At 37.9% G+C, this 26,503-nt stretch overlaps 4 protein-coding genes across 5 annotated transcripts; all 4 read left to right on the top strand.

The window, feature by feature from the left end:
• Positions 1–154: 154 nt before the first annotated feature.
• LOC307161249 (ras-related protein Rab-35) lies at positions 155–8,177 on the top strand. The gene is made up of 7 exons (XM_079875873.1): positions 155–418; positions 1,457–2,196; positions 3,595–3,645; positions 3,829–3,952; positions 4,052–4,176; positions 4,323–4,447; positions 7,525–8,177. Exons 2-7 carry the CDS (start codon positions 2,142–2,144, stop codon positions 7,672–7,674), a joined length of 630 nt encoding a protein of 209 aa, XP_079731999.1. The 5' UTR covers positions 155–418; positions 1,457–2,141; the 3' UTR covers positions 7,675–8,177.
• Positions 8,178–9,030: 853 nt separating this feature from the next.
• rnf25 (ring finger protein 25) lies at positions 9,031–14,235 on the top strand. Its single transcript, XM_079875544.1, has 10 exons — positions 9,031–9,098; positions 9,539–9,610; positions 9,727–9,823; positions 9,947–10,014; positions 10,114–10,183; positions 10,647–10,718; positions 10,829–10,975; positions 11,561–11,650; positions 11,957–12,094; positions 13,351–14,235. The coding sequence occupies exons 1-10, from the start codon at positions 9,052–9,054 to the stop codon at positions 14,122–14,124; spliced, it is 1,575 nt and encodes a 524-aa protein (XP_079731670.1). The 5' UTR covers positions 9,031–9,051; the 3' UTR covers positions 14,125–14,235.
• A 401-nt stretch (positions 14,236–14,636) lies between these two features.
• kat8 (K(lysine) acetyltransferase 8) lies at positions 14,637–20,695 on the top strand. The gene is made up of 11 exons (XM_079875567.1): positions 14,637–15,044; positions 15,249–15,323; positions 15,437–15,615; positions 15,828–15,881; positions 16,015–16,179; positions 18,132–18,221; positions 18,435–18,575; positions 18,692–18,785; positions 18,873–19,023; positions 19,211–19,365; positions 19,478–20,695. The coding sequence occupies exons 1-11, from the start codon at positions 14,705–14,707 to the stop codon at positions 19,540–19,542; spliced, it is 1,509 nt and encodes a 502-aa protein (XP_079731693.1). The 5' UTR covers positions 14,637–14,704; the 3' UTR covers positions 19,543–20,695.
• Positions 20,661–24,981, top strand: LOC307161271 (serine protease 33). Of its 2 annotated transcripts, none has more exons than XM_079875891.1 (7): positions 20,661–20,815; positions 21,260–21,326; positions 21,417–21,440; positions 22,167–22,332; positions 22,408–22,679; positions 24,441–24,607; positions 24,676–24,981. In XM_079875891.1, the coding sequence occupies exons 1-7, from the start codon at positions 20,789–20,791 to the stop codon at positions 24,925–24,927; spliced, it is 975 nt and encodes a 324-aa protein (XP_079732017.1). In that variant the 5' UTR covers positions 20,661–20,788; the 3' UTR covers positions 24,928–24,981. The 2 variants fall into 2 exon arrangements, with proteins under 2 accessions (XP_079732017.1, XP_079732018.1); XM_079875892.1 differs by lacking the exon at positions 20,661–20,815 and adding an exon at positions 21,003–21,139.
• Positions 24,982–26,503: the final 1,522 nt, after the last annotated feature.

Genomic DNA, 26,503 nt, shown 5'->3' with positions numbered 1-26,503 from the left:
AATGGCCAAAAACAAATGGCCAAAATGTTGTTTCTGTTGGCAAGCTTGGTTTTGACTCAGTAAAAATGTGTGGCTGGAATGTCATCAGTTTGTTTGTTGCAACAGAATAGCGATGGCAATCTCAGCAGCAGCAGCAACAGGAGTGGCATGAGGAGAAGGAGGAGGAGACAGAGAAACTCGGGCACATGATGAGGATGAGAGTGACTCAACATTCAGGTGCGGCGCCCTCAGATGGGCGGATCTGATCTCTGCGGCCGCTGGGACACTGTCCGAACTTCCCTTAACACTGGATCCCCGGATCCCGGTGCTGCCTGCAGGACTAACCCGACACTAACCGACCGCCCTAGCAGGAACTTGTGCCAAGTCTTCCGAGTTTTCCCCCAGCGTGCTTGGAAATATGTGGGTTAAAGTGTGTTCGGTGAGCTTTTCTTTAGCTTTGAGTTTGATCTTATTATCTTAGAGCATCTGCGGCTAGTTAAGTAGCTAGCCTAGCTGCGTTTCAAAACAACTGAGTAAATTACACGAGTTGCTGATTTGAGTAATGTACACAAGTTTGACCGAGTGGTTAACGGAGACGGAACTTAAGAAGCAGATTAAGGCGAGAGTTCAACTTGAGGTTTGGTATGACGGCATGTTTTAATCGATCCATGATTCTGAGTTTCTGAGGATTACTGCGCGAGATTTTCATGTAATACAGACGCAAGGTCGCTTATCTAAGGGACACTCAGTTTATGATTACCGTATAGAAACGAACAGAATAAAGTGAATCTGCCTCTAAATCTACAAATGATTCTCCTTCTTGTGATTTTCCCGTGATTTTACTGTTTATTCCAGTTGCAGTATTAGAGCACCGAATAGTTTCACTTTTAATTTGGACGCGTTTGCATTGAGGGATTTAGATTTGTTGGCAGTGGCACCAAAATTATTTTCTCTTTTTGTCTGATAAGCGGACCTAGGCTTAGGTGTGTCAGTTTCACTTCTCTTCCACATTTTCCGCGTTAAAATGATCACATTTGCCTGAAGGACATTACTGTTTATCATTACTGCCTTCATTTTAGACAAAAAAATGTGTAATGAGAAGCCTGTGCCCTCCTCGCAACGGCAGCTCAGGAAAAACACGTCCCTTCCTGTTTTCATGGAACATTTGGGCAGTTTACTGAGTTTCTAGCTTTGTCTTGACTCAGCAGTAAGTTTTATGTGGGCTTTTAATCGTTATGTCCACTGTTTTTGTTTCAATTGTAAGGGGAAAGATGTGTGTGTACATATATCCTGATTTCCATCCATAAACCCTAGCGTAAAGCTGGTGCATGTGGTTTCGAGGGTGTCATTTGCCTGTCAGAGTGGAAGAAGCTAAATTTAGTGCCACAGCTGCTGTTCTGGGCAAAAGGGGGTGCATGTCTAAATAATCTGAACAAGATCCATAAGTAATACCTGTCTCTTTCTTCCTTTTTTCTAGGATTAGGGCTTGAAGGGGACCGACTAGGACTTATCTCACTTCCGGCTTGAACCTGCATTCCTACAGTGTCTTTGAGTAACAGTGATCTTTGAAAGCGAGGGAAGCTACCAGCCCCTGCATGCATTGGCTAAACAGGCGGAATGGAATTGTTGTGACTGAGATGCCATCTACATATCTGTGAAATCAAGATTTGGAAACAAAACAACTTGGATCTCAAACAAATCGCCCTTTTTTTCTGGGTAATTTGGTCCCTGACGCACTCATAACTCGGCATTACGAGCACCATCAACGATTAAAGAACTGCTTACTTTGTAACCTGAGTCATTTGAGACTTAACCACAACAATGTGGTAATGTGTTTGCACTTGAAGGCGAGGCGACGAAAAGTACATTTCACATAGATTCTAAGCAATGGAAATATTACTTGAAATTTAAAGTGTTTTAAAATGAACTAAGAATATTGCACGGACAATGCAGAATCACTAATTCATAAATGGGAATGCACTGAAATCAAACTGATGCATCATTTCACACTTGAATTCTGAGGAAAACTGGAAAGACGATCATGATGCTTGCAGTATTTCACCCAAAACTCTAAACCTGGCATTTTAAGACACAGGAAAAGTGATATAAAGGTGTTGAAAGCTGTTAAACTTGTTTCATGAGGACACATTTTGAACAGAAGAATGGCGGGAAAAGACTACCATCACCTCTTCAAGCTGCTCATCATTGGTGACTCCAGTCAGTACTTTTGTGTTTTTATACACTTGCTAACAATTTATGTTTTTGTTCCAGCTTCTCTATCTGGCTCTTTAATGGAGAACCCAATCAGACAGAGAGAATTACTAATATTTGGCAAAAAAAAAAAAAAGTGTTTAAGCCCAACTATTTCTGTAGCACCCTGTCCATTACTAATGCTTGACACTTGTGCATTTACTGGAATGTTGTTCTGCAATTTCACAATTTAAGCTGAAATGAAACTGAGTAACATCAGTCCTCATCCCTACATGAATTTAGTCATTTGAACAGTTCATGGGTATGCATACTATGCACGACTTGTGTCGTATGCGTACTGTGAAAGTTTTAGCTACATTGCTTGAGTAGTTGTCCTTTTGCTTTCATATTAAATGCACATAAATAAGTTATGCATCATGGATGCATAACTGGCTTATGTGAATTTACTATAAATCTTTCTCCAGGCATTTAATTTAATATCCCCATTTATGAACAAAATACAGGATTATAATCTTTATGCTTTTTGCTTTTTCAGTGAAATGGAAGTAACAACAGATATTTTCTTCCGTATTGTGACATACATCTGAGTGTATCAGATAAAAAAATAAAATAAATTAAGGCAGGGACTTGGTTCATTTCATCAGTTGTGTATGGGATTTTAAGGGGGGTCTTCACAAAAAGTGACATAGTCTGGCATACATCCCCAGAGAGATGTATTCATTTCACCCAAAGATCTAGTTATTACACTTTAATTAAACATTACGAGGTAAAAAAAACAAAACAAAAACATTTAAATGAAATATACTTGGATGAATTGTTAATAATAAAAAAATGAGTGAATTTTCTTTTAATGCTGACTTCAACAAACCTGTTTATGCATCCACTTTAAAAGAACTCTTTGTTTGTTTGCAAATGTGTAATCTTGATTATTTACTCTCAGTAATGCATTCTCAAGTCAATAGTTCATCATGTTTGTAATTTTTTTTCCTCATCTAGTCCGTCGTGGCCACTGACACGCTGTAACTGTGTAGCTAAGTAGCATTTGTCACCGTAAAGATATGAATAGGCTCATGAATGCCAGTTGACCCCTTAATATTGTGAGCTTTGTCACAAAGGGACATCTTAAGCAGGGTTAAGTTGTATGGTGCAGATGGACGATTTGAGACATTTTTGTTAGTGTTGTATTCACGCTATGCCATTGCACTTATTTTTATTTATTGTGAGGACATTTTATTGCCATTTTATTCTCATATATAAATTTTTTTAAACTGTTAATATAAATATCTATTTATTACTATAATCTTGTTTTATTATAGAAAATACTATCATGTTTAATTCAAAATATATATGCACTGAGGTATTACAGATGAATATTTAACAAATGCTACTCTGACTCTGTTGCAGATGTAGGGAAAAGCAGTTTGCTCCTACGATTCGCAGACAACTCATTCTCTGGTGAGTCTGCTTGGCACAGAATGCGTGTCTGTGACAGAGACAGAAAATGAGCCAAAGGGTCTGTAAATATATGATCTGATTCATTGTGTTCTCATGTCCAAGACGAAGTGAGAGTATATGCTTGCTTGACATGTGATTAAGAAGTTGAAATGTTATAAAATCATGCTCTTATGCTCCTCACAGGAAGTTACATAACCACTATTGGAGTTGACTTCAAGATCCGCACAGTAGAGATTGACGGAGAAAGAGTTAAACTCCAGATCTGGGACACCGCAGGGCAGGAAAGGTTCAGAACCATCACCTCGACGTAAGCCTTGCTCTAGTCAAACCGTAAAGTTTTGATCTGTTTGACCATTCTTATGATCTCTCTCGGTCTCCCCCTTACATGTTTGCTGTATTCCTCTAGGTATTACAGAAACACTCATGGTGTCATCATTGTTTACGATGTTACAAACCCTGAATCATTTGTCAACGTGAAAAGGTGGTTAAACGAAATCTCACAGAACTGTGACAACGTCTGCAAAATATTAGGTTAGTTTAAACACACAACTTTGTTTTATTAACTTAATTTACTTCCCTGTTGTGTATTGTGATATGAAAATAAATGTTTTGGTTATATATTCCGAATTTGTTGTAGGCCAACTTTTAATATTCCTTTTCACTATGATCCCTAACAGTGGGAAACAAGAATGATGATCCTTCTAAAAGGCTTGTGGACAGCCAAGATGCTATGCGCTTTGGAGAGTCAGTTGGTGTGAGGTTGTTTGAGACGAGCGCTAAAGAGAATATCAACGTAGAAGAGGTGAGGTTCGTTTTGCTGTGATCTGTATTCACAAAATTTTGAATTGAAGTTAATTTAAAGGTGCAGTAAGTGATTTCTGAGAAACGCTGTTAAAAGTGGATCGGACCGAGCAGCACAACACACTTGTAGCCAATCAGCAGCAAGGGGCGTAAACACGCATGATGGGGGAGGAGAGAGCGAGAGATTGATAAAATATCAAAATATCGATAGGGCAATATGACTTTGTCCTTCTCCGTGCGATACGAGAATCGATACGCTGGCGCCAAATATCGATTTTTAATTAATAAAATAAGGCGCTCTAAATAGAGTGCCCTGCTCCCAGCATAGCTACTTCATGGCTCCTCGAGGTAGCGCTCAACACATGAACATGTGAACGTGAAACGTGAACATAAGTTAACTAGCCTAAGAAAAAGAGTTTTTTTAAGGGGATGGTGGATAGCAGTGTGAGTAAAATAATAGATCCCCCAGCCACGAATAAGTTCAAAGTCTGGACGCACTTCGGCTTTCATACCATTAATGGGACAAACATGTTGTAAATAGACTTTGACGCTCTTCACCGAGCGCTTGCACAGATACACAGGGGAAAACAGGTGTCTATTAGCGGATTCTTCTATCAGCGCATATATTAGGGATCCGCTGATAGACGTCTGCTTTCCAGCGCTCCTGTGCGTACCTGTGTAAACGCTCGGTGAAGAGCATCAAAGTATTTGCAACATGTTTTGGAAGTGTTGCTCACTGGAACCAATCACAGACATATATGTTGAGCGCTAACACACTTGTTTCGTTTTAAAATACCCAAGTCGGAACCTTTGACAACAGTATTCCCAGGTAGCTGGTAAACACTGAGATATTCCCAGGTTTAAATAAAAGAGGTTGGTAAATTTTGAAATCTACGAGGTTTATATAAAGCATGTCGATAAGCAGTGAAATGTGTCCGTTTACACACAAAGAAAAGTTTAAGCTTTTAAAAAGTATGAAATGTTTAATTTACTTAAAATGTTAAATTTAATTTACAGACTGAAAAACATTTTGTGCTGTTTTCTAACAGTTTGGACTTTAATAAAGATTGTGTTAAACATAGTTTATGTGATATTGTGATGTATCATTATAGGATTGTTTAGCAGTATATCGATCATCACAGAATTGTAGTGTATTGCAGATTATCGTGTATCGTGAGCCATGTATTGTGTGTCACATCGTGAGTACCCTGTGATTCCCACCACTAGTTTGTGTTTACATCCCTCAAATAGTGCACTTAGCCAGCTACAGAGAAACTAGCAGCCAGGCAACAGACAAGTGATCAATTCTGAGTTGACATCACTTCATGGGTTCTGCCGGAACGGGAATTCGGGCTGAGAACGGTTTGTAATCGCGCCGCGCCGTGCCGTGCCAGGCTTAAAGGAGAACTCCGGTCAATTTTAACATTGAGCTCTTTTTTTTGTACATTTGGAGTGCTGTCAGTACAGAGAACAACGACAAAAATCGGTGTTGCCTACACCGAGTTATTCTATTTTTAAAATTTGCACCCTGTTGACTTCAATGGGGCAAGTACTAAACCTGCTTTTAGCCTCTTAACATCCTTGATGTGTCATTACAAGTGCACAGAAAATGTGAGTGATTCCTTCAGAGTGAACACGAGTGAGTCTGACTGCAGTAGATGTGAAAGATATGTATAAAAATGATGTTATTTAAGCCAGCGCAAATACCTGTGTTTACATCCTGTTTTCGGTGGAAGTCCAAAGTAGTCGATTGCCGAGTTCACGCGCGTGATCATAGGTAACTAAACATATGCGCGTGAACTCGGCAATCGACTACTTTGGACTTCCACCGAAAAAAGGATGTAAACACAGGAATTCACTCGTGTTCACTCAGAAGGAATCACTCACATTTTCTGTGCACTTGTAATGACACATCAAGGATGTTAAGAGGCTAAAAGCAGGTTTAGTACTTGCCCCATTGAAGTCAACAGGGTGCAAATTTTAAAAATAGAATAACTCGGTGTAGGCAACACCGATTTTTGTCGTTGTTCTCTGTATTGACAGCACTCCAAATGTACAAAAAAATGAGCTCAATGTTAAAATTGACCGGAGTTCTCCTTTAAGTAGAAACAAAACTGGAGCCTTTCCTTACCATTCTAAGAACCGTTCGGCCCGACGATGGCAAAGCGGCTATGGATTTGAGTGTGTGCCTCTGGTGACTAACAACGAACTCTTGCTTGTATATACTTGTGTGTACTGTATGTTAATTTTTTTGTTCTTCCATGTCGTTTGTTTGTCATCTTTGCTTTATTTTTCCCCAAGCTTTATCTTACTTCGCTTCTGCTATGATAAAGAGACACGTCCACTTTTGCGTGTTTGTGCATTTTGGAGGCGGAGCAATGAAGGGAGGGGTGTGTGTGTTTGGGTTGATTTTAAATATCAACAGGGTTTCTCAGAATTTGCTGTTTGATAACATAGTCAAACAAAAGGCTAATCATATTAATTACCGTTGTAGAGAGCGATTCATAAAACACATTACCATTCTGATAAATCGACTTGTATACGAGCCTGTATAATTCACTCTTCCACTTCTTCTGAATCAGTTTCTGGTTCAAACATATATGGCTGAATGAAACCAGTATTTCCACTTGCCATTGTGCAGCGTTTACTACAGTAAAGTTGACCAAGTGAATCTCTGAGCTGCTTTGAGTGAGTGGAGGCGGGGCTAATTTTGCATATTCATAGTCCGCGTATACTAAGTGAAGGAAGAGTGTTGAGGTACATTCAAGCTATTTTAAGGCATTAATTAAAAAAAAAATGACAGGAAAAAACGTTTAAATATGTAATTTTGGTGATCAAAGATGCATTTTAATGGATACAATTATTGACTACAGGGTGACTTTAAATATCCTCAATATTTAAGTTTGTTCATTTAAGCTCAAATTCATGAAAAAAATCATCAACATTTTATTTTAGCTTGAATAGAATGTTTAAAAAGTTTTCAATTTATTAAGAAAATACAGTTTGTCTTTCTGTCCACTTTGATGTGTTAAATTAAAATGTATAATATGCATGCCTTATATTCTTTTCTGTTTGCAGATGTTCATGGCTTTCACCCACATGGTCCTTCGGGCCAAGAAACAGAGCCAGAGTCGAGCAGAAAGAGAGAGAGAGAGAGAAAAGGACACTGTCCATATTAATTCCCACAGGGACAGGGAAAGGAGGAAGAAAGGGAAGAAATGCTGTTAGAGCAGAGGTGTTTGGAAGATATGGAAAGAAGGACAAATCAAACACCTTTGCAACTTTGTTCCTTTGCGTCAACTTAACAGATCAGAAATGTGACTTTTTTTTTATGTTAACACTGCGCTTAGATAAAGCCAAGAGGAATAAAATCACTATTATGTGCCGAACATCAGCGTTTGTTTACACGTTAATCCATTTTTTATTTTAATTTTTTTGTGCTTTTTACAAAAGGGGAATTGACTGGCATGTTTTTACACTGGTATCAAAATCCTGGTCCAGGAAAGACACTATACACAAACTGTCTAATGTGTTCCACTATTATTTGTGAGAGATGTTTCGTGTTGGATTAAAATTGACCTGGTATATGTCATTAATGTATGCAAATAATAAATAAGCAATAAAACATGATTTTAACGGAATGCTCACTTTCTTCTTTCAATACAACTCTGTTCAACTTGTACAAAAAGTCACGTGTTTTTCCTGGATTAAACCTACTAAATAAATGGTGAGCACCGTTTCTTTTAAGTTATTTTATTTGACCTCTGAATCATGTTTGTTGAATCATAAACTCCCTTTTTAAAATTTTATTTACAATATACAAAATGTATTAATATGTTAAATGTCATCAGAATACAAATGAGAAAAGAGTTAAAGAGCAGAAAACTAAAAACAAAACTTAGTAAAAATAAAAAAAAAGATAGAGAAAAATAACTTGAGGGTAAGATATTAATCTATACATCAGTTACAATTAAAGTCCTTACAAATTGAAGACGTTCTACTTGCTTTCTTATTAACCGAAAATGAAATCATATTAAGATACATTTTAAACTCTTTCAAAAACAGAAAAAAAAAAAAATTTGTTGGTAAACTTAGATTTATGGATATAAAATTTACAAAGAAAAGAAATTAAAATTAATAACAAAGCAAGCATTATTTTAGTAGGGTCAGAATCAAAATATCCAAAAAATAATGTCTATAGAAGTTGTGGACATATCTTGCTGGATATTACCTTTAATAAATGTGTCAGTATTTTCCCAAAGTTGTTCAGTATAGAGACGTGACCAAAATAAATGATAGATAGTTTATGTGTGAACTTGAGCGTCGTGTATCAATATCAGCTTTATATTTAGTCATGAAATGCTTGACAGGGAAAAATATATTTATTATTTTGAAAGACTTTGACCTTATTAGTGAGAAAGTATTTTTGTTGCAAGGACTAAATCTTTTTCAAATTTATTTATTTTAAATAAACAATTCCAGTAAAAGATGGCATGAGATACAGAAAAATAATAGTTTCGAGAAAAAGGGATCTAACTTAATCATAAACTCCTGCATCCTAGAAATTCCCATCTGTTTGTCCGTCGGCTCTGTGTCAGCTGACCGATGTCGTGGAGTGGTGACGTCACCGCCAACATGGCTGCCGAGAGCGAGTGAGTATTATGTTGCTGGAAAATACTGACAGAAACGTGTATTAATTACTAATTACTATATAAATCCAGAGCTGATTGACATATGAACTAAATTCCTTATTTGGGAGACTTGTAGTGCATACTTATTAACGGTACAAGAGAGCTGTCATATGTGACTAAGTACATTCCGTGATTTGTGATAACATAACAATTTAATGATACAATCTAATTTATACAGAAAACTACAAAATACAAAACTAACTATGAATCCATAGTTAAGTTGTTCGGATTTAACCGGTGTAGTCATGGCATTGCAATTGTCAGTCTCTAAGTAAACAAATGGCCAAGTGTTTTACTGTGTGCCTTTGACCCAGCGTCTCTGGTTATCTGATGTGTCATACTCATGTTAATGTTACATTAAAGCAGTTCTACTCGAAATTCACATCTGTTTGACACCACAGTGTCCTGTCTGAAATTGAAGTGCTGCAGTCCATCTACTTGGATGAGCTCAGTGTTACTCAGAGAGATGAGGGGTAAATGTTTTATAATTTATTGCTCTTTTAGTTTTTCATAAATGTCCTGAGATAATAATATAGTCAACTGTTATCAACCTGAACAGAAATAAAGATGTCAAATGTGTCTCAATTAGAGGGTGTACAGTTAGTTTGGTACTCCATCCCTCCACTGCGGAGGACTGTCTCTCTCAGTTTGTCCGTCTTACACTGACAATGGATCTTAACTCTCAGGTTTGTTGGTTAAATTGCTACAATATTTGACTAAAGTAATGGATCTAACATATTTTGTATTTAATTGACACTTCTATATAGCTACTTACTTTCTGTTGGTGTATTTTTTTAATTCATTTTCAGTATCCATATTCATCCCCTTGCATCTCTATTCACAATCCACGTGGACTCTCGGATGATAAATTGCTCAGGTGATTGATTATTATTAGATATTGTTATGTTTAAACTTGAGAATGTCCTGTTTCACTTCTTACTCTTTCCAGTGTTTTCACATGCTGCTCTTTTGTCAGTTTACAGAGCAGTTTGCAGAAGGAGGCAGAGTCATGTATGGGGACACCTGTACTGTATCAGCTCATAGAGGTTAGATTCCTTATTCGGTCCATAACTACACTAACTTTCGAATGTTTGGGGTCAATACGTTTTTTTAAAAAGGAATTTACACTTTTATTCAGCTGCATGTCAGATGCATTAATTTGATCAAAAGTAACAGTAACAAGACATTATTAATGTTAAAATAAATGCTGTTCTTTTGAACTTTCTATTCATTAAAGAATCCCAATATTAAGCAGCACAGCTGTTTTCAACATTGATAATAATAATAATAAATGTTTCTTGAGCAGCAAAACAGCACATTAGAATAATTTCTGAAGGATCTTGTGACACTGAAGACTGGAGTAATGATGCTGAAAATTTAGCTTTGCCACCACACTAATAAATGCCATTTTTAATTTTTTTAATTTTTTTTGCTTCAACCTCAAATGGTAGTGTATATTCCTTTTATCTTGTGTTTGTCTCAAACGATTTCTCTATTTTATCCTCACAGAGAGCTAAAGAGATACTGACTGAGAGCAATATTCCCCATGGAAACTGTGTCATCTGTCTTTACGGCTTTAAGGTGGGGTGTTTTAATTGTGAGAGTACCATAAAAATATGCACATAATGTGCGGTGTGGCCTGTTTGTAAAATTGAACTTGTTCCTCCTCCTCTGTTTTGTCCTAACCATAGGAAGGGGAAGTGTTCACTAAGACCAGCTGCTATCACTATTTCCACTCGCACTGCCTTGGCCGCTACATCACTCACTCTGAGATGGAGCTGCAGGACCGTGAGAGGGAGCTGGAGGAGGATAAAACTAGAGACCAGACGGAAAAAGAGGTGGGGCTGTTCATCATAGCAGAGGATACTTGCAGTCTCCTTACCTTGTTTTTCAACACGGAAGTAAGGTGTTTTCTGTGACTGTGCAAGACTTCCGATTTATTAGCCGCTATAGAGAAATAATGAGAAGAATATATCACAGTGCAGTAAACCATAAATCTATTTGCGCTACAAACCAGTGTTTATAATTAAGACACTGCATTAAAATAATATGGTAAGAAATTCCAGTTTGCAATATCAAACTGCATAACAAGCTGTTTTGTACAGCTAAAAATAACTGGAAGCCAGACACATTAAAATTACAAATGGCCGCGCCCACTCTTACCTGAAAAATATGGTGGATACTTTAATATAGTTTCTGTACTGTTTTGCCTTTAGCAAAATGCTACATATTACAATGGTAAATATGTAGCATTTTGCTCTAATACATCCCAGTCAAAGATTTTGTGTATTATGTAATTATTATATAATCTGCTTCAACATTTCTTTGCATATAATAGCTAACTGCAAAACATAAATGTGCATTGAGGTATGCTGTAAACAAAAGGCATATTTTTAATATAAATGAGCTTCTTTCATTAACAGGAGTTGGCTGTTGTTTGCCCTGTGTGTCGAGAGCCTGTGACCTACGATTTGGATGCCCTTCTTTCCTCCCCTGCTCCAATTTTCACTCAGGTAAGACATACAGGCACAGTGTATCATTCTCTGTGGACACTGTTTTAGCAGTTGGGTCAAGCTAAACTGGCCTGGGCATGACGTTTATCATTGTTAGAAATGTCAAGTGGACAAAGTCACTCTTGTGTTCAGTGCCAAGCAGTAGATTTTTTTAAACAGTGCATCATTGTCCCATGTGCAGTCCCTCTTGTTGTAGCTGACTATGCCAGGATGTCTAGTTTGAAAGCTCAACACCCTAATGTATGCTCACTGGTCACATGCTGTGGATACACATGAACATTGTGTTTATTATTGCTTCACTCACAGCAGGAGGATGTGGTCATCGATGGGGAATTTAGAACGAAATGGGCAGCGCTCCAGAAGATTATGGAACGGCAGAAGGAAAAGGGTGGAGTTATTGACCCAGAAGAAGAGTCTAATAGGTTCCTAATTCACATTAATGAGGTAAATCCTGGATGGAACATTCCGATTTGACATGTTCGGCCGCATACACAATGCAAAGTTTTGGGAGTCACAACTGCATTAAAAATAAAACAATACATAATAATAAAAATAATTTATAATAAAATAATATATTGTATTAAAGGGGTGGTTGATCATGATTTCACTTTTCTAACTTTAGTTAGTATACATTGTTGCTGTTTGAGCATAAACAACATCTGCAAAGTTCCAACGCTCAAAGTTCAAAGCAAAGGAAGATAATTGCTTTTAAAGAAATCGTTTTTTAAGGACTACAACAAATGACTGGTGGGACTACACAAACATTCCTCCCGGGTTAGTGACATCATTAGGGAACACGCAGTCCATGTTGAGAAGAGGAGAGTTGTTGTAGTAGAGCACATTTGGGAGTCTGCTTGAGCTGTCGCATCCGTCTTTTCACATGCAATACAGTACGTAACACAAAATGCAATAGCATGTCACTCTGTATGCATCTTACAACAGTTCCCACACAAGTGATTTTATAGATTATCATGACAGAATATGCTAATCAAAGACTTGAAGATACTTAACTTGAAGATACTTAACTCCACATCAGCAACATAAATTAATCAACTAACCATTCAGAAACGTCCTGTTCCAATCTACATGTTGTCACTTGAGTCTCTCCATCATTGTCCAACAGTTTAAACATTAAAGGGAGAGCAGTTTCTGACATTTTGGTGCTTGTCTGCGTGAGGTAAACGGAGCTGCGAACACACACGCGCACACACACACACACACACACACACACACACACACACACACACACACACACACACACGCACACACACGGGAGCAGCAGCTAATTTGCATTTACAGGGACACACACACAAAACGATGCATTTTTTTACTGACCCTTAAAAAGGGACAATTTGAACATGCTGTAAAAAATGATCTGTGGGGTATTTTGAGCTAAAACTTCACATATACACTCTGGGGACAACAGAGACTAATTTTACAAATTGTAAAATGGGGCATTGTACCACCCCTTTAAATAGTGTATACATGCTTTTATATATTAAAAAAATGTTATGTACTTATTTATAATAGAAATTATGTATATGTATGTATATATATATATATATATATATATATATATATATATATATATATATATATAATATATATTCACCCTGAAGAGGAGTGACAATTGAGGACTTTGAGTTCTCAATGTCAGTATCTGAATGAATAAATGAATGAGGGATGTTTTTTTTCTTCAGGCTCAAGACTCTCCTGGTACAGATGCCTCTGGTGCCGAATCTTGTCAGTCACTCCCTTCCTCATCCCCAGATCCCATTGGTGCAACCCAAGCCTCTCAAAGTCATCACACTATAGGCCAATCACAGCGTCTGTACACTCATGAGAAAAGGCAACAAGGTGACTTTAAGAGAGGTCATAGAGGAAGAGGAGGCAGAAGAGGTGGATCAGGACGTCATGCAATGCCTTCACCTGGGGTGGAACGGTTAGGCAGGCTCACGCAGTCTTCTGATAAGATTAATTATGTCAACTCAGACCCACCAAACACTACATCACAGGTAGAAAGCACAGCACAAGGACAGGCATTTGAACTCAGTGATAATAAAGCACAGCTCAGGAAGCCTTTGATCAATGAAGAAGAAAAGTGTATTTCTCAAGACAAGGTTACTTCAAAATCTAACTGTGGACAAGATGTGGGCAAACAAAATGTTTGTATTTCAGAAGATGTGGATCAGACATTCTTACAGGATGGACATCCAGAAAGGGAACATGTGGGTAGAGGATGGAAGCGTGGTAGTCGTGGCTCCGGACGACATTATGGACACTGGCAGGAGAGGAACTTTAAGGGACCCGGTTACTGGGATAATTCTGGGAGTGTCGGTCACCGTGGAGGTGGACATAGAGCCAGAGAGGGAGGAGCTGGGCATCATCACAGAGGGGGTGGAGCTCATAGAGGTGGTGGTAGGGGTTTGCTTCAAAGAGTGGAAAAAGAATTTAGGAAAGAGGGAGTGCTCTGACAATGGGAGAGGGGAGGTACAGGCAGAGGAACAAGCATACCTCCCTGTTTCACCAGCTGTACTATCATCATGTCTGTGTCTATAATAAAATTCTCCACAAGCAATGAACTGACCCATGTTTTTCCTTTCTCTTTTGGGTAAGTCATTGTTGTTAGTGAAAATGAAGGAGTATTGCAGTTAGGAAGGAGTCTAACCCACTCAGGAAGTTCAGTGAAGTTTACTATTACTAAAGCAGTTGTAATTGTGTCAACAATTCACAAAATTGAAATGTGAAAAAGTTTGTTCTTTCTGTCGCAGGTTGTGATAAAATTAGATATTTATTATATTCATTCTAAACGTCTGCAAAGACTAACTCTCAATCATTAATAAAGCACTGAACAGCCTGTAAGCTCTCATGTAAAAGTAGAGAAAACTATTTATTTTATGTGTCCCACCATGTGTTGGTATTTAATATTAATAATACTTTCAATAGCGATACAAAACAGTGGTACACTGTTACTGTTTACACAAAGCAGGACTGAAAAAGTGCACTGCGCATGCTCGAGTTATCGCGGTGCGCAATGTTTTCAAATGGACAAAGATGTCTGGCGTAGCAATGTCAATGTCCAGCAATCGTCACCCAAACATGAACAATTCATACGATAACTGCGGCTCAGAAGAGCGAATGGACGTTGAAATAGACGCTGGCCACGCTGGAACTGACCGAGGAAGCTTAGATACGGGAACACGAGCAACATGTTCATCAAACGGCAGCGGCGGCGAAGAGGATGAGGCGGAGGCCGCGGATCGAGAACGAGAAGCCACGGGCTCGAGTACTCCGCACTCCGGGGATGGAATGTCGCACTGCGGCGGCAGAGAGCAAGAGGTGTCGGTGGAAATCGGGGAGACTTATCTGTGTCAGCGTGCGGACAAAACATGGCGTAAGCTAAAATACTTATTTAGAATTGTATTTCAGAAACACGTAATTTCCTATTTTATAGTTAAATTATCAGTTACTGTATTATCACGTGTATATATATATACATTTATTTTTTTAATTAAAACATTCTGATTGAGAAATGCGTAATATGAGCATGCACATACTGTTTGTTGGTTTGTTTATTTATTTAGTACTTTTCTTTCAGATTCAGCAGAGGTTATTCAGTCCAGGCTGAATGAGCAGGAGGGCAGAGAAGAGTTTTATGTCCACTATGTTGGATGTGAGTGGAATTGCATTCAAATCCCATTCGTGGCTGATCATACACGGATGCTTTACAGGTTTGTGTAGTCCTTACAGATTCACTGAGCAGATGCTCTCTTTTGTCATTTGCAGTCAACAGACGTTTAGATGAATGGGTTGGAAAGGCTCGTTTAGCCCTGACAAAGACTGTGAAAGACGCAGTGAGAAAAAGTGTGGAGGAAGGTGGCGGGGGTGAGCTTGTGGACCAGCCGGAGAGGAAGATCACCCGAAACCAGAAGCGTAAACATGATGAGATCAACCACGTTCAGAAGGTACCTGTAATCACCTTTCTGCTAATCTAAATCACACAGTACTTAATTTGATTGGTGTTTTCCAACTTAAACAGTAAATTATTATTTGACTGAGCCATGTGCACCTTAGTTTTAATTGTATTCACATATTAACCATTTAAAAGTCTGAACTAGTCCATATCAGTCCAGTAGCAACATTGCTAATTATTTGACCCCGTATTTTTTTCCTCCAGACTTATGCAGAGATGGACCCTACTACGGCTGCCCTGGAGAAAGAGCATGAGGCTGTAAGAAGGGGCAACATTTGCATAATCCTCATTGATAAATAATCTACTTTAATGGTGTTTTCCATCAATATAGCTTTAATTAAATTGTCCATCTGTTTTCTCATTTTAATCAAAGTGACACTTTCATTTTCAGATCACAAAAGTAAAATATGTGGACAAGATCCAGATTGGGAATTTTGAGATTGATGCATGGTACTTTTCTCCATTCCCTGAGGACTATGGAAAACAGCCCAAACTTTGGATCTGTGAATACTGCCTGAAGTATATGAAGTATGAGAAGACTTTCAGATACCACCTGGTCAGTCCATACAATGGTTTTGTTGTTGATTTACATTGTACTATAGGGGTGCTCTACTTCTTGGCTAATGAATTTAAATGCTTGAAAGAGAGTGCTGAAGGCATGATTTATTTTTGCGGGCCAACTCAGTGGTTAGGATCACACAGTTCCCCTATGTGTTGGCATAGGATTTTTCCATTGGCTTTTGGATTTTTGCATAAAATAAGCTCTGTGACCAACAAAAGTTTATGATTCTTGCATGTAAAGACAATCTTCACAAATTAACACAAATGTATTGATTTTTTGAGAGTAAATAAAAGCACCAGAAGTAAACAGAAAAGGTTAAGGCACTGATATATTTCAAGCGAAATTTGGCCAGAACGAGGTTCATTTGGAGTTAATTTTGGTAGTTAAAAACTGCTTTCCAGAAAAGTTCGCTACGGCTGGTAAACACCTTTGCACTACCATTGGTAATGTGGCGATTACGTAATAGGTAGGTGTGCGCGGAGGAAATCTTTTCTGGTTCATTTGGCCTTTTGCTATGAACAGATGCTTTTCTTATGCCTTATTTAAAACAATGCTTGCTGTTTTCTCAGTTTTGTTGTTTATTTTGTTATTGAGAGGAAAGCGTGCATCGTAAAACGCCACACATTGGTGTGGATAAATAAACTACACCAATAAACTACATCTATAAATAAACTACACCAATCACTAAATTTCCAACAAATCTTTTAATGTTTATTAGCCTGGGAAAACCCAGACAACTTCCGGCAAATTCAGATTTGCTCGAGAAGTAGTCTGGCAAAGAGCTCATTCAAGCCCATTTCCATGGCCTAGAAATCGCGGCACTAATCAGAAACGTTGGGGCGGTTTTTACACAATGACGATCGCTCTGATTGGTTTTAGGTCTATCCAATTGCGCCCAGAGGCATTTGAGCGACGTCCGTTCAGCTTTTAAATGCATTATTATATTCAAATTGCAAACACATGAGGACAAGTCTCCATGAAAGACCCACTGGCAGATGAATGTGCTACTACATTTCTCTCCGAAACGGTAGGAAATTAAATTAGATTTATAAAATAGATTTAATAGAGGATTTTAACTGTGACAAGATGATTGACAGGGCAGTTTACGTGACAGGATGCACGCGACAGATCTGTACGAAGTAGTATGTCCCAAAGCTTGCCTACTTTTTTGCTACACATTCAAAAGTAAATACCTTTTCTTCACAAAAAGAGTACATACTTTTATGGTGTAGTGTAACTTAGGCAAATTGAGACCTATTTTTTTACAGTCTATGATTGGGACGCAGCATATGGCTTTACACGATGACGATCGCTCTGATTGGTTTTAGGTCTATCCAACTGCGCCCAGAGGCATTTGAGCGACGTCTGGTTTTAACCAGGCTAAATGTTTATGTAAAATCTGAAAGTTTGAGTTAAGAGATAATTTGCAAGAGTGTGATTATAAACACAACGAGGCTATGAAATTGATCTAGTGTTTAGATACATTTTTGGTGTGATGACGTTTCATGTCCCCGACAACCTCTGTCATCCCATTTAGCCACTTGCTAGCAACCGCTTTTTCAAATAATGTATTTGTATTATTTCTAAAGTTATTTGTGTCGTAGAAAAAATATAAAGATAAAATATCTTGAGCTTGTGTTATCCACAGATCTTAAGACATTTATCCAAAAACCCAATCAGAAACACCTCAACAATGAGACAATGGAACCAGAAGTGCAAAACTGCTAACTTACTTTTTAGGGCTCACTACTGTAGCACTCTATTGCACAAGCATTTGTTTTTAGTCAGTGTTGGTCTTTGTTCGTCAGCTAGTTTCAAATGATTTTTGTTGTGTTCGTTGTCTTTTAGAGCATTTCTAGCTTCACAGGTTAAGGTTTACATTCTTATTAAATTTATGCTTTCTTTTGTTTTCCCGCTCCTTTGTTTCTCATTGGCTCTCGTTTCAGTCACAGTGTCAGTGGCGCCAGCCTCCAGGCAAAGAGATTTATCGCAGAAACAATATCTCAGTATACGAAGTTGATGGGAAGGACCATAAGGTGAGCCAAATGAATGACACCTACCACTTACATTTAACATGAAACAGAGAAACAAATAATTTCATGATAAATAGATTTCAGACCTGGAGAAGACTATGTAAACCTAAACTGATTTACTACATGGCTAATACATGTGCATGTGATTTTGTGCATGTCCATGTGCAGTTGAATTTTCCACAGTTTCTGTCGTTCTCACTGTCCTTCTCGCTGTAGATCTACTGTCAGAATCTGTGTCTCCTGGCAAAGCTGTTTTTGGATCATAAAACACTTTACTTTGACGTGGAGCCGTTCATCTTCTACATCCTCACTGAAGTCAACAAACAGGGAGCACATATTGTGGGTTACTTCTCTAAGGTAAAGTGTTTCTACTGTTTGTTTTTGACATTGTATGTCAGTTGTATTTATGCAGTGAAGTTGTTCATTTGTATCTTATTTAACACGTTTTATCAATGAATGTTTTTCATGAGCAGGAGAAAGAGTCTCCAGATGGGAACAATGTTGCTTGTATTCTCACTCTTCCTCCATACCAGCGAAGAGGATATGGAAAATTTCTAATCGCATTTAGTAAGTTTCACCCCTGATTCACCTTTCACCAATTGTTCGCCTCTGATATAGATGAATAATTGTTCTTTGTGTCATAATTCTTCTCAGGTTATGAGCTATCGAAGCTGGAGAGTACAGTGGGGTCTCCAGAGAAACCTCTGTCAGACTTGGGGAAGTTGAGTTATAGGAGTTACTGGTCATGGGTACTACTAGAGATTCTGCGAGACTTCAGAGGGACTCTGTCCATCAAAGACCTCAGGTACACGTCCAGTCCCAAATACAAGTACAAACCTGCATGAAGAAAAAAAATACATGAGGTCATATGCATGTTTGTATACATGTACAATTCAGATAAACATTTTTAAAAAGGAAAATACTGCAATATAAATTGGCTGCTAATGCTTTGATAAAGAGCACCAACTAATGCATACTGTCTGTACCCATAGTCAGATGACAAGTATCACTCAGAGTGACATCATCAGCACATTACAGTCTCTAAACATGGTCAAGTACTGGAAAGGTCAGCATGTCATCTGTGTCACACCCAAACTTGTAGAGGAACATCTCAAAAGTGCCCAGTACAAGAAACCCCCAATAACAGGTAACGGATCTGAAAAATGCACAAATGTGCTGCTTATTCTAGCTTTATGTATGTGATGTTGTGTATTTACGAGTTTAAACCATTAAACATTTTACATTTTGTGTTTTTACAGTGGACACACATTGTTTGAAATGGGCACCTCCTAAACACAAGCAGGCCAAGTTCTCTAAAAAATGAGGAGAGTGAGACTGTCCCTTCACCCCAGATGTTTTTCACAGCTAACCTTAAATGTCACGTAGAAATACTCTCTCCAAGAGGGAAAGGTCTAAGATTGTACATTCGCATTGCATTGAGTCTGTTATTTTTTTTAAATAAATGAATAGTAATATTCATGTCATTGTTTTTGAAGGTTCTTTATTTCAAGTCAGCATTTTATTGCATCAGTGTGGTACTTCAGATCATTTATGTTCTGTGAGGTGGTTTAATATTTATACCAGACTCCCCTTCATGTTCAAATGGCAAAAGCACTTTGAAGAAAAAAGTTTGTGAAGTCAAGCGACATTATGTTGAATTATTCATTAGACAGTATAGAATTACCTATTGCACATGAAGCACCTGTCTGGCTTTTAGGTGAAAGTTGATACCTATATACACAGTGTCTATGTATATGTGTATATATATATATATGTATGTGTGCGTATATATGTATATGTGTGTGTGTCTGTGTGTATGTATGTATATATATATATATAAGATAAAGAGGGTCGAATGACTAGGAACAATACCTGGTAACTATAAATCTTTAAGGGGTTTTTATACCACTGATATAGTTAATAGCCAACTGTTTTCTATTCTTTTGAAATATTAATTATTTGATGAAGCATTTTTGTGTTCTTACTAAAGTTCTAAAATGGTAGCTGTAAAGAGTGGCAGATATTTAAAGGTAACCGTGGTGTTTTTAGCAGAAATTATCATGTTTATAACCATGGTTTTATATCAAAACTATATTCTACGAATATAGTGGACAACACACAACAGTAAATTAGTTATTACTGTTTTACTAAAAATACCAGTTTTTTAATAGTAATTACGAACCTTGCATGTTAATGCAGAAAATAACGTTATTAATGTTCGAAAATGTTTTCATGAAAAAAAAACTCTGTATTTAAATATTCTGAATATTAAACTTTTTATGGATTCTTTTCAAGTAATATGCAGCAAAGTTCTAATGTATGGTACTTGAAATGGGTATAGCACTGGAATCAATAGCGCCTAGTGAACAAATGATTATTGTGTGGCTTGAGAAATGATATAAGTAAATTGAAATGAAAGTCTGCATTTTTTCCGAAACTAATTAAATTTAATCCAACTGTTCAACACGAACGACAGGAATTCTGCTCTCCTCCACTGTGTGAATCTTCTTTATGGCGAGAACAACGGGCTCATTATTTGGGAGGAGATTGAGAGCGCGCGTTGTGATTGGATGCTGGCAGCAGGTAGAAACGCACAGGTACATTCATACATTCTCTGGCAAATGAACTTTTCTGCGTTTTCGCTCGGTTATCCTTTCTTCCATGTCGATTACATCGAAATCTTTGTCCTCAAATGCCATGCAAATTATTGTTTGAAGATACGAATATGTACCGTATTCAAAACGAGGCATCACAAATCTGTAGCTTGTCGCAATTAGAGTCTTCGTGTGTTCGGGTTTAAATCCTTCTTTTTTTTTTTTGCCCGAAAAATAAACAGTGTTCATTTACTTTTTTGTTGTTCGCGCGCTTTATCCGACTTTGGGATATCCCCTTTGGGTAGGCTAGGACATTTGACATTACAAGTAAGTTTTTGGTTTAACTATTGACAACAATGTTGATTGTTTTTTGTTGAATTAGAGCCCAAGGGTCACTCCAAGGGCAAATTATTATAGTTTAATCTTTAAAACACGCATTATTTATAGACACTCCGCCAACTCAACAGAATGACTGATTCGTGCCTGCAGCTGCTCTTTGTCTTGATGGTAACAGGTAGGCTAAGTCTTGGGTAGTAATGGTCTTATTGGATTCAATGCATTCATTAAATTCATAATTTGTCTTTCTGTGTCCGACAAAATACAGGGCTGTCAACGTGTGTGGCACAAGGTAATTATTTTTTCAGTTTATGGGTCAGTGACAGTGTGTCTGAGATGAGAGAGAAATCTTTATAAAAAATCATGTAGACTTATTTTTGTAGTCATGTTTTGTTTTGTTTTCATACGAATTGAAATGTTTATAATGATTTTTTAAAAGATATGAAGAAAATGATCTGAATGTAGTAATAAAATACTTGTTCAACTTAACCAAAATTAAGGCTACCCCATTTGATTTGAACAAAGCATAACTTTCTAGTAAAAGGCCAAAATATTTGATATTATAAATCAGATCTTGTGGGTCTATGGGCCTTAAGTTCTTGTTGTACTATTTTCTTGTCACATGATCACAAAAGTGTCCTTCCTACTACCTATTTTTTATTTTAATAGTAATTTTAATAGAACCATGCTCTACTGTTTCAGCTTAGACAGTAGACATTTTTTACTTTAAGCCTCACATTACATATCACAATGACTTTGGATTCAGAAATACATTTTTATGCATTTTTGAATAGCTTAATAGATCATTCTTACAACGTTCTCCTCCCTCTCTTTAAGTTTGTAACCTTACCCACAACAGCTTTTACTCACGTCTCATGCCTCATGCCCCTGTTTGTGTTGCTCCTTATTAGTGAGAAGCTGTAATGATACTCTAGGGGAGTTGTAGGGCAGGTGTGATCTGGTAAGAAAACCTCCACTGTATATATACACTTAATCTCCTCTGACCTGTTCACGTAAGTGTGCGGCAGGCCTCCGCTAGGTAAACGCATTGTGGGAGGAGTTGAAGCATCAGCAGGGGCGTGGCCATGGCAAGTGGACATTCAGATGGGAGCCAACGGTCATGTTTGCGGTGGATCCATAATTGCAAAAAATTGGGTCCTCTCTGCTGCACACTGCTTTCCTAAGTAAGTATTATTATCATATTATCAATGCCTGTGTTGATTAGAGAAGTTAATGTTCTCTGTATCTCCTACCCTCAGCCCCTCAGAAGTGTCTTCATATCGCCTGTACATGGGACGCCATCTGCTTAATGGCTATAACCAGTTTGAGATGGTCAGTCAGGTGCAGCGGGTGGTTGTTCCAGAAGGATACTCAAGCCCTCAGGAGGGCAGAGATGTAGCCTTAGTGCAGCTGCGCTCTCCGGTCACCTGGTCAGACAGGATTCAGCCTGTGTGCCTGCCATATGCTGGCTTCCAGTTCAGCAGTGGAACCTTATGCTACGTTACGGGCTGGGGACACACTCAAGAGGGCGGTAAGTGCTTGGACAAGAAAATAAGGGGTAACCACAGCAAATAACAGATATTTTACTCTTTAAACATGTGGCAAAGGTTTTCTGGATGTGATGTTTCCTTGGGAGGGACAGCTGGATTTCTTACCATTTCAGTAGTGGTAGTTACAGTGGACAAGGTGAAGTCAGAAGAAGCAATCATGGACATTTAAATAATGGCTTAATTGTGAAAATATGCAGCAGGATTGAGTTAGCCAAGAAATGTGAGTGGTAAAGGAGGAGGAAAAGTGGATGGATTTACTTAATGCTAAACTGTCAAATTGACCAACAAACTTCTTAACAGATTTGTAAGAATTGAGAAATTAGAAAATGGCGGACAGTCTGGTTGAAGAGCGACCAGACCCTAAGAGGACAAAGGACCTCTCTGGAAATGAACATTTGAACTCCCCCTTGTGCACTATCGAGATGAAAGTCTCACCTCCGAGTCATCCTAATCTACATTTCATTCCCTCATCCCTCACCCCCTCTCTCTCATGCTCAGATCACCTGAATTCACCCAAGAAAATGTATAGTTTAATGTGAATGATTATCATCGAGTATTGTACATTTTGGTATCATTTGAAATGTCTCAGTGCAACTGGTACAAATTTAGAGTTTAGGGATAACTGGCACACAAAGGAAGGTGGTCTCCTGGCAAATGGTCTCACACCCCCAAAAGGTGTAACCTCTGAATGCAAATTTCCATTGTTAGAAGATGTTTCCATGTGAAAGAGGTTCTGTCTATATAATGGAATGCAACAAGAAGATCGGGGCCTTTTTGTAACTCAAGTTGGCCCATGATGCTAAGGGTGACTCTTACTTAAGAGTAAACTCTTAGCATCATGTATCTTAGTGTTGGGTCGGGGCCTTTCTGTATTTCAGATTAGCCCGTGAGGCTGAGAGTAAGACTCTCAGCTTCATTTATAATGTTGGGTTCGCATCTCTTCTCATTATTCCAGAGCATTTGATGTTTTGAATCGATTATCTTTGTATTGATTATGAAATTGGCATGATACATTTACCTGACATAATAAATTGTTACATTTGATTATTCTAGCTGACTTTGACATTATATTCATTAAAGAGTTAAAAGGAATAGTCAAACATTCGCTCACATTTAATGATGCACAGATATCATTAAAACCTTTTCATTTATGGAGTCAGATGAAATAACGAGAGAATACATATTCAAATGTATTGCATTTAATCAAAAAAATACTTTGCCTCGAGAAAAGACAGTAACACGTAGAGACCTTCCGCGCTGGTCGGATGCCGGACTTTGGGCCGATCGAGCACGAGCCTACAGATTCTTAATATAACTTTTTTTCACAACACATCAGTGTTGACACTTTGCGGGTATGTTCATGACCCTAAATAAGAAAGTCACAACATTTCAAGACGTTTAACCAGAATTTCTGACAGCCTTAAGTGGAATGAAATTGACCCGCAACATATAAGATTCAAGTTTATTTTTTCATTGTCCTGCAATGTGAGAAACAAAGTTTCCCTTTGTCTTTTATCAAGCATTCATGCAAAGTAGCTATTGCTGCTGCTGTATGAAAAAGATCAAAATGATTTGACACGGTGACGGAAATGATAGATAAGAGATAAGACTGCTTTGTGTCAAAAAATGTCTGGACAAAGCATTATAGATATTACACTTCCATTCCCATTGCATGTTATGTCAATTTAATAATAATAATGTCCATTTTGTAAATTGCTTTCCCCGTGTTTCCTTTCAAATAGTCTCCCTCACTGGAGTTGGGGCACTACGGGAAGTGGAAGTGCCCATTATCGACCAGTCTTCCTGCCAATCAATGTATCAGATTTTGTCATCTGATTTAGTAACAGTTGACGTCCTATCAGACATGATCTGTGCTGGATATATGGAGGGAGGCAAGGATTCCTGTCAGGTATGGTACTACTATTTGCTGGCGCACTGACATCCTACCATGTAAATAACATAATTTTTGTCTTTCAGGGGGACTCTGGAGGGCCTCTGGTTTGTCCTGTTGGCAATGGGACGTGGATTCAGGCAGGAGTTGTGAGTTTTGGACTTGGGTGTGCTCAGAAGAACCGACCAGGTATCTACTCCAGGGTCTCAAGCTTTGCGAGCCTCATCCGAACTACAGTTCCAGAAGCTCCCTTTTTTGGTCATGCCTGGAGGAGTGAAAGTCAAACAACTCTGGTTCTAGGCCTCTCTATTGCGTTAGTAGTCTTTTGGAGATTGTAGTTTCCTTAAGTAGATGCAATGTACAAGTTAAACACAGTCTTAAATTTTGAAACACCACCAATTTTGTCTGTGGGGCATTGATTTGCCATGTTTTTGAATGCTGTTGTGGTGCAAAAATGTAATGAATGCAAAGCTTCAGAGGTGTTGCAGATTATTTTTAATAATGTATGTAAAATGTTAAAGGAGAACTCGGCAACTCTAGCGAACTCTAGTCACTTCTTCGCTGATTTTCCCTTTTGTTGTCGCATGTTTTCCCCACGAGCTCCCCCTACAGCTGTGGGGGGGCGTATATTTCACAACACGGTCGTAAAAAACTCACTTGCGGTGGCCTCCTCCCCCTCTCTACCGCTGCTCATGTGCGTTTGTTTTGATCGGAGCAAGCCAACTGTATCGTGTGGAGCTATGTCTACCGAGGTGGGTAATCTGGTAATACATCATACGTGTGTGTTTATGTCGAATTGCCGTAAAGCAATTCGTGTTTCGCGCTCGTTCTCGTTCTTGTTCTCGCTTCTCACGAGACTTCCAATTTCTATCTTGCCTGGACGGTAGTCCCTAAGTTGCAAGGTTGGTTTTCCGCCTGGGAACGCTGGGGGGAGCGGGGAAAGTCACCAATATCACCAGAACAGGTTGTTTAACCATCCAAATGAATTCTAGACAGTTTTATTAAGTTAAAAAAGTTACCAAGTTCTCCTTTAATATGACAGAGTGATCTGGCCTAAGCACAGATATGGTTGTTATATACTGTTGTTATTGTGTATTAGATATATTTTATGCAATTGCAGTAATGTCACCAAGATCTCAAAACATTTTAAAATGCCAATATCCTAGTTTATAGGATAAATTCAGAATGATTTTGTATTTCTTGTTCTGAATATTTTTTAATGAAAAATCAAATTGATTTGACTGCATAAGGCATATTATTGCAAATTACAAATACTGCTTTCACTCATTCATTCTATACCAGTGTTGTAACAACTTTTATAATTTTAGAATTTATATTAAATTAGTATGTCACCTGTGTTTTCTCTGTTGCTTGTGGCTTTTATTTATTTTCTAATATGCACTTAATAGTCATTGCAAAGCGATTTGATCTTGATTTTTTTCATACATTATACACTTTTAAAGAGAGAGTTCACCCAAAAATGTTGTCATTTAATCATCCTCATGTTGTTCCAAATCTGTATGAGTTTCTTTCTTCTGTTGAACACAAAAGAAGATGTTTTGAAGAATGTTGGTAACCAGACAGTTTGACGGCACCCATTAACCTCCATAGTGTTTGGGTGCCGTCAACTGTCTGGTTACCCATATTCTCCAAAATATCTTGTGTTCAGCAGAAGAAAGAAACTCATGCAGGTTTGGAATTGGAACATCTCAAGGGAGTACAAAATTTTTATTTTTGGGTGAACTATCCCTTTAAGACTCACACGGAACTAAAAATGCTTTTAATTTCAAGAAAATACAGTTTTTAAGTGGTTTTAAATTGTATGTAAAAAGTGAATAGTTGGATCAACTTAAAAAAATTACTTCAATTGGTAACACCTAAAGAAATTAAGTTTTCTCAACTTAAATTATCACG

The sequence above is a fragment of the Squalius cephalus genome (genome assembly GCF_949319135.1).
Source record: "Squalius cephalus genome assembly, chromosome: 1".
Taxonomy (NCBI): domain Eukaryota; kingdom Metazoa; phylum Chordata; class Actinopteri; order Cypriniformes; family Leuciscidae; genus Squalius; species Squalius cephalus.
The sequence above is the reverse complement of the archived record's forward strand: the minus strand, read 5'-3'. Positions and strand labels throughout refer to the sequence as shown.

Bases quoted from the DNA above. Each gene is read 5' to 3' on its own strand.
- rnf25 (XM_079875544.1), top strand. From the start codon at position 9,052: ATGTCGTGGAGTGGTGACGTCACCGCCAACATGGCTGCCGAGAGCGA. The intron at 9,611-9,726 runs GTAAATGTTTTA...TGTCTCAATTAG, and splicing joins GTTACTCAGAGAGATGAGGG to AGGGTGTACAGTTAGTTTGG. The intron at 9,824-9,946 runs GTTTGTTGGTTA...ATTCATTTTCAG, and splicing joins CAATGGATCTTAACTCTCAG to TATCCATATTCATCCCCTTG.
- LOC307161249 (XM_079875873.1), top strand. From the start codon at position 2,142: ATGGCGGGAAAAGACTACCATCACCTCTTCAAGCTGCTCATCATTGGT. The intron at 2,197-3,594 runs GTCAGTACTTTT...ACTCTGTTGCAG, and splicing joins GCTCATCATTGGTGACTCCA to ATGTAGGGAAAAGCAGTTTG. The intron at 3,646-3,828 runs GTGAGTCTGCTT...TGCTCCTCACAG, and splicing joins CGCAGACAACTCATTCTCTG to GAAGTTACATAACCACTATT.
- LOC307161271 (XM_079875891.1), top strand. From the start codon at position 20,789: ATGCTGGCAGCAGGTAGAAACGCACAG. The intron at 21,327-21,416 runs GTAGGCTAAGTC...GACAAAATACAG, and splicing joins CTTTGTCTTGATGGTAACAG to GGCTGTCAACGTGTGTGGCA. The intron at 24,608-24,675 runs GTATGGTACTAC...TTTGTCTTTCAG, and splicing joins GAGGCAAGGATTCCTGTCAG to GGGGACTCTGGAGGGCCTCT.
- kat8 (XM_079875567.1), top strand. From the start codon at position 14,705: ATGTCTGGCGTAGCAATGTCAATGTCCAGCAATCGTCACCCAAACATG. The intron at 15,045-15,248 runs GTAAGCTAAAAT...CTTTTCTTTCAG, and splicing joins GCGTGCGGACAAAACATGGC to ATTCAGCAGAGGTTATTCAG. The intron at 19,024-19,210 runs GTACACGTCCAG...CTGTACCCATAG, and splicing joins CTGTCCATCAAAGACCTCAG to TCAGATGACAAGTATCACTC.